Genomic DNA, 13,093 nt, shown 5'->3' with positions numbered 1-13,093 from the left:
GCCGTGGGAGGCTGGTGGAGACGTGGATGGTGGAGCTCTGCCACTGTGGCAGCATCGAGTCATGTCAGTGAGCACCTGCAGCACGTCAGGTCCCCCCACGGGCACTGAGCAGCGGGGCATGGCAGGGCTGTGCTAGGAGAGCCACAGGAGCTGGGGTGGGCGTCCGAGTGGACAGGAGTGTGAGGATCCGGGTCCGTGTTCTCCAATGGTGCTCGGTGGTGTTGGCAGTGTCTTCTCCGTGCTGCCCAGGGTGGCCACTGAGCCCCTGGAATGTGACTGGTGCAGCTGAGGAACAGCGTTTTAAACTTTATTGTGAGTTGAAATTGCCGGATGTGGCTAACGGCTGCCCTATGGGACAACTCAGATCAACTCAGATCGGAGTGAAGGCTGGTGTGACCTGGTCAGTGCAGGGAATGCAGCATGGGAGGGGAGGGGTTTTCCAGCAGCGGGATCTGTGTGCAGCGCCAGGATGAAGGAGAGTAGCACGAGCCTGTGGGTCTGGAGGGAATTTGGCTTCCCTGGAGCTCATGTTTGAACATGGGAATGGGGAGTGTGAAGCCTGGGATGTGCTTGGGGCCCGATTACACAGGGCTTATGGGGAAGGCACAGGGGCCACCATTACCAACTGGGACTCCGAGGAAAGACAGGCACATCCACCTGGAGGGGCCTCGCGTGGAGTTCGATTTTATCCTGAGGGCGTTGATGATTTTCTCCAGGGGTGTGATGTGACCCAATTTAAGTTCTGGAAAGGTACTTGGGCTGCACCAGGGGATGTAGATTGGAGATGGAGTTTGGATTCAGGAAGACCAGGCAGAAGGCCACTGTAGAACCACGTGGAGGCAGGAGAGCACCCGTATTGGGAAGTGGCCGTAGGTGGCTCATGGAGGAAGCAGGGAGAGGAGAGAGCCTCCAGAGCATAGGTGAGAGCTTGACAAGTGGGAGGAAAAGGTTCAGGGTTCTTGCTGCTTATCTAGGAGGGTGGGGGGTCATTTACTGACAGGAGATACAGGAGCGGGGCACCTTTTTGAGGCAGCGAAAGACTAAGTCTAGTTTGGTGGAGATGTTGAGTTGCATTTGTAGGTTGAAGGCTTTGCAGGTCTGGGCCAGACACAGAGATTTGAGGACCAAAGGTGTGCTAACAGAAATAAAAGGTCTGCAAATGGATGTCACCGAGGGAGAGTAGCAGGTGAGGACAAGACGGCCTTAGCCTGAACCAGCAGAAAGGTCAGGCTTTTAAGGATGGGCAAGAGAAAGGAGACCAGAGAGATTGTCAGTCAGGGCCCTTCAGAAACAGAACCAATAGCGGGTATTTCACAATCTCTTTTTCTTTTAAGAGGTGGGTCTTGCTGTGCTGACGAGGCTGGTCTCAAACTCCTGAGCTCAAGCCTTCCAAAGTGCTGGAATTACAGATGTGAGCCACCACACCCGGCCACTGTCTCTATATTATCTATAAAATTTAAGAAATTGGCTTCCTTTCAGGCTGGCAAGTCCAAAATTTGTAGGAAGGCTGGCAGGCTGGACACTCAGGCAGAAGAATTCCTTCTCGGGAAAATCTTAGTTTTTGTTCTTGAGACCTTCAGCTGATTGGATGAGGTCCAACCATATTATAGAGGGTAATCTTTCCTTAATGCTGACCGCATCCACAAAATGTCCTCACAGCAACACCTTGGTTAGTGTCTGGTTAAATCACTGGGTGCTGTGCTCTGGCCAAGTTGACACACAAAATTAACTGTCACAGAAGTCAAGTAGGAGTCACCTGAGAAGGAAAACTCTAGAAGCTAGGGGGCCCTAATAAGTGACACTGAGAGGTCACACAGGATGAGGCTCAAGAGGTAGCCCTTGGGTTCACCACACAGGGGTGAGCAGCCTCGTGAGAGAAACCGGGCAGAGGTCAAATCACAGCAGTTGCAGGCCAAAGGTGGGGGTGGTTAGAGGAAAGAAGATGTGTGGGTAATCCTTGTAAGACATTTGCCATTCGTTGTTATGTCCCTTCCCGGCAGGCAGCTGTTTAGAGCCGGACCTGGAGGTTTGCTTGGATTTCTCCTCGGACACTGTTGGGTATCATAACATCCCGTATTTTAGACATAGGTTTGTTCAGACTTTGCTGGGATTGCAATCTCTGGGTTCAGTTCGACAGTGAAAAGCTCTAGTTCCTAAGGAAGTAACACTTTTCAAGAACACAATATAGAAATAGCAGGGGCTTCTAATAGAGCTGTCCTCTTAGCCTGTCGTGGTCGTGGGCACGGAAATAGCAGGGAGAGGGGAAGGCGTGTCTGTGAGCGGTTCTTTGCCTTGCACCTGCAGTTACAGAGGATGGCTGATAGGTGGCACTGTGTGTCTGCCAAACGGAGTTAAGAAGAGAGCCTCTTAATATTCCAGGAATGAAAATTTTTGTTATTTTTAATACCACATTTGATATTAAGAACTTGCTGTTAATATAGATTTTATTTCCAATCTTTCTGACATAAATTTCAAGAGATTATTGGGTGATGTGTGGTGTTGATAATGGTATGTGCTGTGGTATTCTTTTACCAGCATAAAGACACGGACTTTCCATCCGCAGAGGTGGTTTAAAATGGAGACTTTTATTTGGCATCATGAAATATACATTTATCTGGCAAGGTAAGGTTGTGGGCTATTGAGAAATCCAGTTGACATGGTGAACTGAATAAACAGACGACGGCTGACACCAGGTGGGAAGTGAAAGGTGTGCTGTGAGACAGGGTTGGAGGGAGGAGGGTGGTCAGAGGTTCACTGAAAAGAACTTAGACTCTACACATGAGCAGAGTGCATGATTTCCAATCTAAAATTCATGTTCAATATAGAAAATTTGAGATGTAAAAAACACTATTACAAAGCAGAAGTTACTCCTTTATAGTCGCTGTTTGTTTATTTATTTATTTATTTATTTATTTATTTTGAGACAGAGTTTCGCTCTTGTCACCCAGGCTGGACTGCAGTGGTGTGATCTCCAGTCACTGCAACCTCTGCCTCCTGGGTTCAAGCTTTTTCCAGCCTCAGCCTCCCGAGTAGCTGGGATTACAGGCACCTGCCACCACGCCTGGCTAATTTTTGTATTTTTAGTAGAAATGGGGTTTCACCATGTTGACCAGGCTGGTCTTGAACCCCTGACCTCAGGTGATCTGCCCACCTCAGCCTCCTGAAGCCCTGGGATTACAGACGTGAGCCACCACGCCTGGTCATTGCTGTTTATGTTATTACTTCATCTTTCCCTTTTATTTTCATGAACTGTATATAGGTAGGTAGATATATCCTGTTACCCTGTTATATTTATATTTAGTGCTGTGTATTAACACCACTATGTTGTAAGCACTTTCTTAAGCGATTGAAATTCTTTAAAAACATGATTTGTAATGAGGCCTGATGCTCCATGCTATGTCCGTTTCAATACCAACTCTGTTTTTTGTATTTAGATTTTTGATACTTTTCTAGCTTAGGTCAAGATTTATTGCATTACCAGGATATGTATGCTTTGATGACATAATCTGGCATACACAGGAGTCTATAACTAATGGTGCTTTTTGAATCAAATGATGGTGATTTGAGAATCTGCTGGCTTGAGTGGAGCAGATATTTTCTGGCTAAAATGCTGACCTGGCTTAGCCAGTTTTTGAATGCGTTTGGATTTCCAATCCCAGTTCTCAGTGGGCTGTGGGAGGGAATGACTGTGGGCTGGTGTCAGGAAAGTGTCCAGAAGACTGCTGATCGCCAGAACGTAACCCAGGAGATTTGCCGATTTCTCACATTGTATCAGAAGTGATAAGGGATCACTTTGTTTTCTGAATTAAATGTTTTTTTAGAATCAGTCATATGGGACTTTGGCTTTTGTGGGAAGCGTTTTGAGCAGTATTACTTTTAGATTGTCGTGGTTAACAGTATAGGCTCCAGGGCCAAACTGCGTGGGTCTCCACTTGGGCCAGCCTGCTTCCTAGCATCATGTCTGCACTCATTCCCAGCCCCTGCGTCCTCAGGTGCAGGATGGGCCAGGTGTAAGCGTCTCATGGAATTACCAGGTCACCCTTACAGAGGGTGAAGTGTAGTGCTTGATATGTGATAAATAATATTACAGGCATAACTTGGAGATTTTGTGGCTTCAGGTTTGGACCATCCCGACGAAGTGAATGGCACAGTGAATTGAGGCGCACACATTTTTTGGTTTCCCAGTGCACATGAAGGCTGTGTTTGCACTGTATTACGGTTTAATTGTATAATAGCATTATGTCTAAAAAACCAGTGTACATACCTTCATTTAAAAAATACGTTATTGCAAAAAATGCTGATACAGAGACATGAAGTGAGTGTGTGCTTTTGGGAAAATGGCATTGACAGACCTGCCTGTTGCTGTTTCCTCAGACCTTCAGTTGGTAACAAACACACTATGGGCGAAGTGCAATAAATGCCGTCTTCTAGTGAGGCGTCCTCACCGCCTGCTCTAGACCGCACCTTGGCGCTTTTCCCCACGCATTTTGCCCTGCCTTGCTTTTTTCTCCATGACATTCGTCTCCTAATTTGCTATATATATTTACTTATTTAAACTTAATAGTTCTGCCTCTCTACCTGAAACACGTCTCAAGACGGCAACCATTTTGATGTGTCAGACTCATTGCTAAGCTGCGGTGCTTAGAACACTCGTGGCCCGTGCGGGGTGCTCAGTAAGTGCTGCTGACCCGGTGAATGAGATGCACGGCACACTGTGGGGCCTGGGGGCTCTGCGGTCTCACAGAGGAGTCAGGCAAGGAGGGGTTGCCAGGTTGGCGAGGTGGTGAGCGAGGGCTTTCCAGGCCCTGGAGACATCCCTCAGAGATGCTCAGAGTCTGCAAGACCACGGAGATGTGGAGGCTGGAGGGCAGGGGTGCAGGTTGGGGTGAGACCTGAGGGGCCTTTGCCTGCTGTCTGGGGGGTTTGACTTTAGATTTGAAGACCAACTCTATAATCTTACTGAAAGAAGTATTTCAACAGATAGACTGAGTAAATATTTGTTAAACTGCGAAAGTAAACCTTGAGTTCAGAATCTTATTTTAGGAAGTCATGTTAAGCTAGATGCAGGAGCTTACGCCTCTGTAATCCCATCACTTTGGTAGGCCAAGGCAGGAGGATTGCTTGAGCCCAGGAGTTCGAGACCCGCCTGGGCAACACAGGGAGACCACATCTATAAAAAAAATTAGCCAGCTGTGGTGGAACGCACCGCACCTGTGGTCCCAGCTACTTGGGAGGCCGAGGTGGGAGGATCCCTTGAGCCCAGAAGGTCAAGGCTGCAGTGAGCTGTGATTGCACCACTGCACTCTAGCCTTAGCGACAGAGGGAGACCCTGTTTCAAAAAAAAAAAAAATTTGTCACGTTGTTCTGTGCTCTATAAGCAGTGAAATAAAACAGTGATGTATGCTATTTTTTCATACTTTGAAAACAGTATTAGATTAATAGGGCATTTAAAAATGTTTTGTCTGTGCTAGATTTGCTGCTGAGAGAGCTTTCTTTCTAGACTGTTGTGTGGGATAATCTGCTTTTCTAAAAATAAAGGGGTTTGATTTTAAAATACTAAAATGTTATTATTTGTGACATCTTTCCTTTCTTTCTTAGAAAAAATGTTTGCTTACTTTTCCTTGTGGAAATTAATTAAGCATGCAGGCCGGCCTTCGTGGCTCATGTGTGTAATCCCAGCACTTTAGGGGGATGAGGCAGGAGGATTGCTTACAACCAAGAGCTGGAAACCAGCCTGGGTAAGATAGCAAGACCCCATCTCTACAAAAGAAAAATGAAAAAATGAGCTGGATGTGGTAGCATGCACCTGTAGTCCCACCTGCGTGGGAGACTGAGGCAGGAGTATCACTTGAGCCTGGGAGGTGGAGGCTACAGAGAGTTAGGATCGCACCACTGCAGTCCTGCGTGGGTGACAGAGTGAAACCTTGTCTCAAAAAAAAATAAAAAAAAAACCCTATTAGGCTAAATGTTTATATTTCTGAGGTACAGAATTATTAGAATAAGCACTGTTGCTTTACTTTGAGATGAGATGGAAAGAATACATTTATTGGTAATTTCACATATTTCTCTTTTTTTCTGCTTTTTCCTCACTGTGAAGGTGAAACAAGCATAGGTAATAAGAAACCAAAGCAAATGACACCTGTAAGCCACATTTAAGCCGTCAGAGTAATTATGGATAGTCACTTGAGTTTAAAACTAATAAGCTCAGACACTGTTTTAATCCTCATAAAAGACTAGTTAGAAAACCAGTTTTACTTTGATGCAAACAAGCTAGCTAAAGTTAGAGAAGGGGTACTAAGAAAATGAGTGGGGACAGTCTGTTCTCTCCTGATCCCGCCCCTCAGCTGCTCTGGGGACATCTCCTTGTATTTAATCTCCCATCAAGACTCCTGCTGAATACATTTTAGGAATGAGAGGCAGACTCTCAACCCTGTCATTTTCTCAGAGAAAACTGGATTGTGTGTTGGTAATAACAGCACCTGTCACTGAGAAGTGGTTTGTCGTGGGCGTGGCTGAGAGGCTTTAAGCCCACTTTGTTGTGGTTTGCTCTCGAATTTATTTCTTGTGTTTTCAAGCACCGGGAAAGGGATGCTGACAGCGTGAGGGGCTGTGAAGGCTGCGAAGTTGGGTCTAGAGGGCTTTTTCCTTTTCCTTGATAAAGTAACTTTTCTGTTTAGAATGGAAATAACCCTTCCATTAAAGTTTTTCCATTTAATCTGGGCGAGGAGGGAGGTATTGCTTTTGTAGTTAAGTGTTAAGAAAGGTTTTCCTTGTTTTCAGTTACTATAACACTTAATTTTTGATTTTCTGTTCGTCGTGTACAACATGGTTGTTGGTGGTAAGAATGGGTTCAAAGGGACTAAGGATCTAGAACCAGAAATACCATTTGACCCAGCAATCCCATTACTGGATATATACCCAAAGGACTATGAATCATTCTGCTGTAAAGACACATGCACACGTATGTTTATTGCAGCCCTGTTCACAATAGCAAAGACTTGGAACCAACCCAAATGGCTGTCAAGGATAGACTGGATAAAGAAAATGTGGTCATATATACCATGGAATACCATGAAGCCATAAAAAAGGATGAGTTCATGTCCTTTGCAGGGACATGGATGAAGCTGGAAACCATCATTCTCAGCAAACTAACACAGGAACAGAAAACCAAACACTGCATGTTCTCACTCATAAGTGGGAGTTGTACAATGAGAGCACATGGACACAGGGAGGGGAACATCACATACCAGGGCCTGTTGGTGGGCCTCTTAGGAGAGGGGAGAGCATTAGGAGAAATATCTAATGTAGATGACGGGTTGATGGGTGCAGCAAACCACCGTGGCACGTGTATGTATACCTGTGTAATAAACCTGCACGTTTGGCACATGGACCCCAGAATGGAAGCATAATAATAATTTAAAAAGTAGTAACGCTTCCTCCATTTCCCACTGCATCGGACGTAGAGGTGTTTACAGCCACAGACCACTTTTTGCTCTATTAGGAGATGGCAAGTCTTTTGACCTTGATTGGCCCTCAAGGCCAGGGTTCCACCTCACTGCTTCAGAGTTTCTTTCTGTTTGTCCTGGGGAGACATGCTGTGTTGATGGTGTTGTGTTCTGCTGCAGAGGGGAGTCCACATTATAAGAGGCTGGTTGTTGGATTTCGAAGTATATCCAGAGGAGGGTCCCCAGAACAGCAAGAGGTCCTGAAAAGATGGCCTGTGAGAAATGGTTGAGGGAAGCAGCATTGTTTGACTGGCGACCTGGCAGGGAGCATGAGGCTGTCTTGGGACACGTGATGGGCAGCTGGCTGGAAGGTGAGCAGTGCCGAGGAAAGAGAGAAACCAGGGCCAGGTGGGTGGCAGATTTCAGCTCAGCACAGGGAGAGCTACTTTACAAATTGGTCTGTACAAAGTGGGGTCCGAATTCTGTGTCACGGGAAGGGAGGCTGTGCGGACTGGTGGTTAGAGTGCTGCGCTTGAGTGCATGGGCTGCGGGGGGTTGGTGCCCCCATGCTGTGAGTGTGTGGATCCTGCATGGTGGTGAGCACGAGGTCTGCAGGTGTGGATGCCACGTGGCCGTGAGCTTCTAGACTGCCAGGTGTGTGTTCTGTCCTGCCTACCGCTTGTTCAGTTGTGTGACTTGGGCAGGTTACTTGATCTCACTGTGCCTCAGCGTCCTCGGCAGAATGGGGATGGGAATAGTACCTGCTTTATCCCATTTTTGGCAAGGTGAAAGGAGTTGATGTGTGGAATTGCCTTCAGCTGTGTCAGGCAGTGAGTAGGCACTGTCATTGTGTTCCATGAAATGACTTCAAGTGATATTCTGAAATGGCGCTCCACATCCAGGCCAGGGCAGCAGATTCCTCACCTGCTGCGGCCTCTAGCCGATTGACTTTTCTATTTTTAAAGTTCCCAGGGATTTTGCCTGGTTTCCTTTGCTTTTTTCCCCGGGCAACTGCTGCCTTTTGGGACTCCTACACGGCTTGGATTAGCTGCAGAGTGGCACACCACTTCCCCAGTGACCGTCTTTGCTGGTGCGCAGGCATCTTTGGTTTTACTGCTCAGCGCTAACTAGGGCAGGGTTTCTTAGCCTTGGTGCTATTGACGTTTTCATTGTAGGATGTTTAGCAGCATCTCTGGCCTCTCCCCACAAAGTGCCAGTAGCACCTTCCCACCCCCACCCAGTCCTGACAGTCAAAATCGTCTCCAGATGTTGCTTAATGTCCCCTGGAGGCACAATTGTCCCTGATTGAGAATCTGTACACTAGGGAGAAACGTTAGGAGGTTACCAGAGTCCAAGGACTTAATCAGAAGTTGTCAGTTATTGTTTCTGGTTCTTGAGTTACTTGCTGGAGTCTTTTTTCCTTTACTGACCCCCCTTTATTCCAGAGGGGAGAGCGAATGAAATGTACCTCGTTCATTCCACGATGGCTGTGGAGGGTCCCTGCTTACCGAGCGCTGTGTGTAGCGGTGCCTTCAGGGAGGAGTGGACAGACAGGGTGTAGACCTGACCGTGCTCAAGCCTCTGCATGGCCCAGGGCAGAGAGGGCCAAACAAGAGAACCCACGGTGCTTGTCGCCGTCCTGCCTTCCCTGGGCCGGTGCTGACGTCATTACCCTCTAATTTCCCCCCAGACCTGCCAGTGGCCTGGTGATGTCGTCACAGATGAGGGCGTGAGAGCTCACGGGTGAGGGGTTTGCTGCTTGCTTCAGGCCTCAGCACTGAAGCAAGGGAAGCGTGAGGCCTTTGGGCATCCTCACCTGGCTCCAGGGAGCAGGCTGGGGTCAGGTTGTGAAGGGCTCCAAACGCCCTGTCAGGAAAACCGGGTTTGGGTCCAGTACTGCTTCGTCTTCTTAAATGCTTGTCTTCTGTCAGGCCCTGCTCTCATCTGGTGTTCCTGTCAGGCTGACAGTTCGATAGAGCCTATCACTTAGCACTTGTATGTTCCTTTTAGACTGTATTCCACCCTCCACTGTCGCTCTGGCAGGTCCCCCTTGTCCTCTGAAACTTCTGCTGTCGGCAGCGGGGCGCGGGGAAAGTTGCACCCGGGAGTCAGCCCCATGGGTGGTGTGGGACAGCTTAGGGTGAGGGGTTCAGGGGCTGCGAAGTATGAGCCAGCTCCCTTGACCTTGTCCTTGGGAGGTGCCCTCTGGGGCAGCTCTGCTCTGGCCTGCCTCCCTCAGGATGCGCCACACAGGGACCTTCTAACCCGGAGGCTGTCGTTCTGTGCATAGAGCTAAAGTTCAGTTCAGTAATTCTAGGCTGAAGCTCAGCGTGATGAAAACGAGAGTACTTTGCAGCATTAATTTAGAAACAGTATCTGGGCAGAGCTAGTGGAAGACTTGTACGACGGCAGCCTGCCTGTGCAGGAAGCATGTGCAGGAGTACCTCACCAACTCTGCGTTCTTACAGATCTGGAACCCACTGTGTGTACCACATCCGTGTAGACAGTGGACATGGGGATGTGTCTGCTGGTAGTTGTTGTGTTCCAAAGCTCAGGCAGGAGCAAAACATGAGATTTAAACCAGTTATTTGGCCTGGGGCACAGAAGCTCTCGCTTTCTCCTGGAGTTCTCTCTAAAGTGTGTCTGTGTGAAAGGGGACATTTGCCAGTGGGGAGGAGTTGGGTTGGAGGGTGGGGACAACAGGAGTGTATTCAGAGGGCAGAAGGAGCAGGGTGGACAGTTACTTTGGTAACAGATCAGGGGTTGTTCATTCTTAAATACTAAAGGGTTTGTTGAGTTTACAGGTTCACATGAGAATTTCTCAACACAAAGCATGGCGTGGAACTAGGGTGGGAGCTGAAGTTTGCTTTTAGGAAATGCCTCCAGGTATAGTGCGTATTGTTTTCCTGTTGTCCATAGCAACTGTGGGGGATTAAATGTTAAAAATGTTAAAATAAAATTGGGCGACTTGCCTCCATCTTACGTCCTCACACAGTGACAGAACATTGAGAAACGAAGAGTTAGAGACTGTACACTTTGGCTGAATGTGCACCCTCTTGAGGGCGTCCTTCTTCTCATTTAAGTCCCTGATGCCACCTTTTCAGCAAGGCCATTCCTGCTGTCTCAACTCAGTGACCCGTTGCCGTCACTTTCTCTTCTGTTGCTCTGCTTTTAAAAGTTCGACTTTGAGATGTAATTTATATAGAGTCAAATGAACCCATTTTAAGTGTATGGTTTGAAAAGAAAGTTTACATACTTAGGTGATAATCACCACAGTTAAGGTACAGCAGGGAACCATCGCTGGCAGGAGTTCCTCAGCCTGTGCTCCAGGAAGGCGCCCATCTGAGGGATTTGACTTTCCAGAGTTTCGTATATGGGAGTCCCTTCTTATCTGTGGGGCATGTGTCCCAAGACCCCCAGTGGATGGCTGAAACTGTGAGTGGTACCACACCCTCTGTATATGATCTTTTTTTCCTGTGCATACATACTTTTGATAAAGTTTACAAATTAGGTACAGTAAGAGATTAGCAGCAATAACTAATAATACGGATCAGTTACAACAGTGTGTTAGCATCACCACTCTTGTGCTGTGGGGCTATTATTAAATAAAGTGAGGGTCACCTGAACTCAAGCACTGTGATGGTGCGGTAGTCGGTCTGATCACCAAGGTGGCTACTGAGTGACTCAGGGCGGGTGGCGTATATGGCATGGACATGCTGGACAAAGGGAAGACTCGTACCCTAAGCGGGACACAGTGGGACAGCTCGAGATTTCATCATGCTTCTCAGAATGGTGCACAGCTTAAAACTTAACAAAGTGTTTTTTTCTGGAATTTTCCATTTAATCTTTTCAGACTGTGGTTGACCACAGGTAACTGACACCTTGCAGCGTGAGCCGCAGATAATGGGGGTCTGCTGGAAATGGAGTGGTCCACGTATTCTCTGTTCCGTCTTCCTTCACTCCACTGGTGCTTTTGAGGTGTGCGTGTCATTTGTCCCTTTGTACTGCTGGGAGTGCCTCAGCGAGCGGCTGTGCTGCAAGTCAGCTGTACCCTGCTGGCGGACATTTGAGTTGTTTCCAGTCTTGGCTATTACAAAAAACCCTGCTATGAACATTGGAAATATACTCAGCGTCTGCTGGATATGTTTTATTCTCCTTGGGAAATACCTGGGAGTGCAGTTGCTTTGTTGTATGGTAAGTGTACATCGTTTTCACTTTGTGAAAACTGCCCGACTTTTTCCAAAGTACTTACAGCATCTACCCTCCCACCAACAACGCACAAGAGTTGCAGTTGTTTGTCTTAACCCAAACTTGGTGTGTGGTGGATTTAAGCTGTATGATCCTGATGACAAATGTTGTTGATTGTCTTTTCCTGTACCTAGCGGTCATTTGTATATTTTCTTTTGTGAAATGTCTGTTTGAATCTTTTGCCCATTTTTAACTCATTTGTTTATTGAGTGACAACTCAATAATGAGAGTTCTTCAGATATCCTGGATACAAATCCTTTGTCAGATTTATGTGTTGCAGATTTTTTTTCTAGTCTGTGGCTTGTCTTTTCATTTTCTTAGTGGTGGTTTTTGAAGAACAAATGTATGGAACCTCATTTATCAACTTTTTTCTTTTATGGTTCATGCTTTTTTATGTGCTAAGAAATTTTTGCCTGCCACAAAATTACGAAGTTTTTAAAAAATAGTTTTTAAAAGAAATTTTGTACTCTTAGCCCTTACATTTAAACCAGTGATGAGTTAATTTGTGTATATGAAATGAGAAAGTAAATAAATGTTCATCCTCTCACTCCATGGATATAAATTATTCCCACATCATTTGTTGAAAAAGACTGTTCTTTCCCTATTGAAGTATCTGGGTGACTTGGTGTAAAATCATTTGACCACACATGCATAACACTGTTTGTATGGTTATGTGAATAAATGAAAGAAATGAATTTATATAATACCTTTGAAGGCAACTCAAGATCATGTAGTGCTTCTCAAGTATTATAATGAACATTTATTTTCATAACCTAGTGAATAATTTTTAATTTAAAAAACCTATTACAGAGACATGACAAGTAATTGCACAGTCTGACCCTGCACTGGACTCTGGACTGGAGAGAAAAAAAAATGCCATGAAGAATATTAATAAATCCAGTGGCAAGATGGGAATAGGAACAGTAGATTAAAGTTTTGTATTAATGTTAAGTTTATGAAGTTGGCAGTTGTACTGTGGTAACATGAAAGAATATTCTCAGTTTTAGTAACTACACACTAAAGTATTTAGTAGTAAAGGGCCATGAGGTATGTAAGTTATGCTCAGATGCTCCCCGGCCCCAGATGTGTGTGCGTGTGGGAGGGGACAGAATAAATGCATGCAAATGATAAATAAAAGCACTCTTCCATAAATGTTAACAGTAGGTAAATCTGAATAAAGAATGTATCACTTTTGCTAAGCTTGGAATTCTTTCTAAATTAAAAAATTATTTTATTTATTTTTATTTTTTTGAGACGGAGTTTCACTCCTGTTATCCAGGTTGGAGTGTAATGGTGCAATCTTGGCTCACTGCGACCTCCCCCTCCCGGGTTCAAGCGATTCTCCTGCCTCAGCCTCCCAAGTAGCTGGGATTACAGGTGCATGCCACCACGCCCAGCTA

General features: G+C 46.2%; 1 protein-coding gene across 11 annotated transcripts in view; it reads left to right on the top strand.

Annotated features, from left to right (window-relative positions):
- The window catches only part of ACTR3B (actin related protein 3B), a 106,164-nt gene that overhangs the window by 76,433 nt on the left and 16,638 nt on the right, over positions 1–13,093 (top strand). Inside the window, exons 10-11 of one of the 11 annotated variants that reach the window (XM_033192162.1) lie at positions 6,209–6,213; positions 7,806–11,911. The exons of 9 other annotated variants lie outside the window; for them this stretch is intronic. In XM_033192162.1, coding sequence (XP_033048053.1) covers positions 6,209–6,213; positions 7,806–8,091 — 291 coding nt within the window. In that variant the 3' untranslated portion in view covers positions 8,092–11,911. Of the gene's footprint in view, positions 1–6,097; positions 6,128–6,208; positions 6,214–7,805; positions 11,912–13,093 lie in introns of those variants that run through there. One more of the 11 variants, XM_033192169.1, reaches the window with a different exon arrangement.

Source organism: Trachypithecus francoisi, unplaced genomic scaffold, assembly GCF_009764315.1.
Source record: "Trachypithecus francoisi isolate TF-2019V2 unplaced genomic scaffold, Tfra_2.0 Lachesis_group4, whole genome shotgun sequence".
NCBI lineage: Eukaryota > Metazoa > Chordata > Mammalia > Primates > Cercopithecidae > Trachypithecus > Trachypithecus francoisi.
Note: the sequence above shows the minus strand (reverse complement) of the source record. Positions and strands in the feature narration are given on the sequence as shown.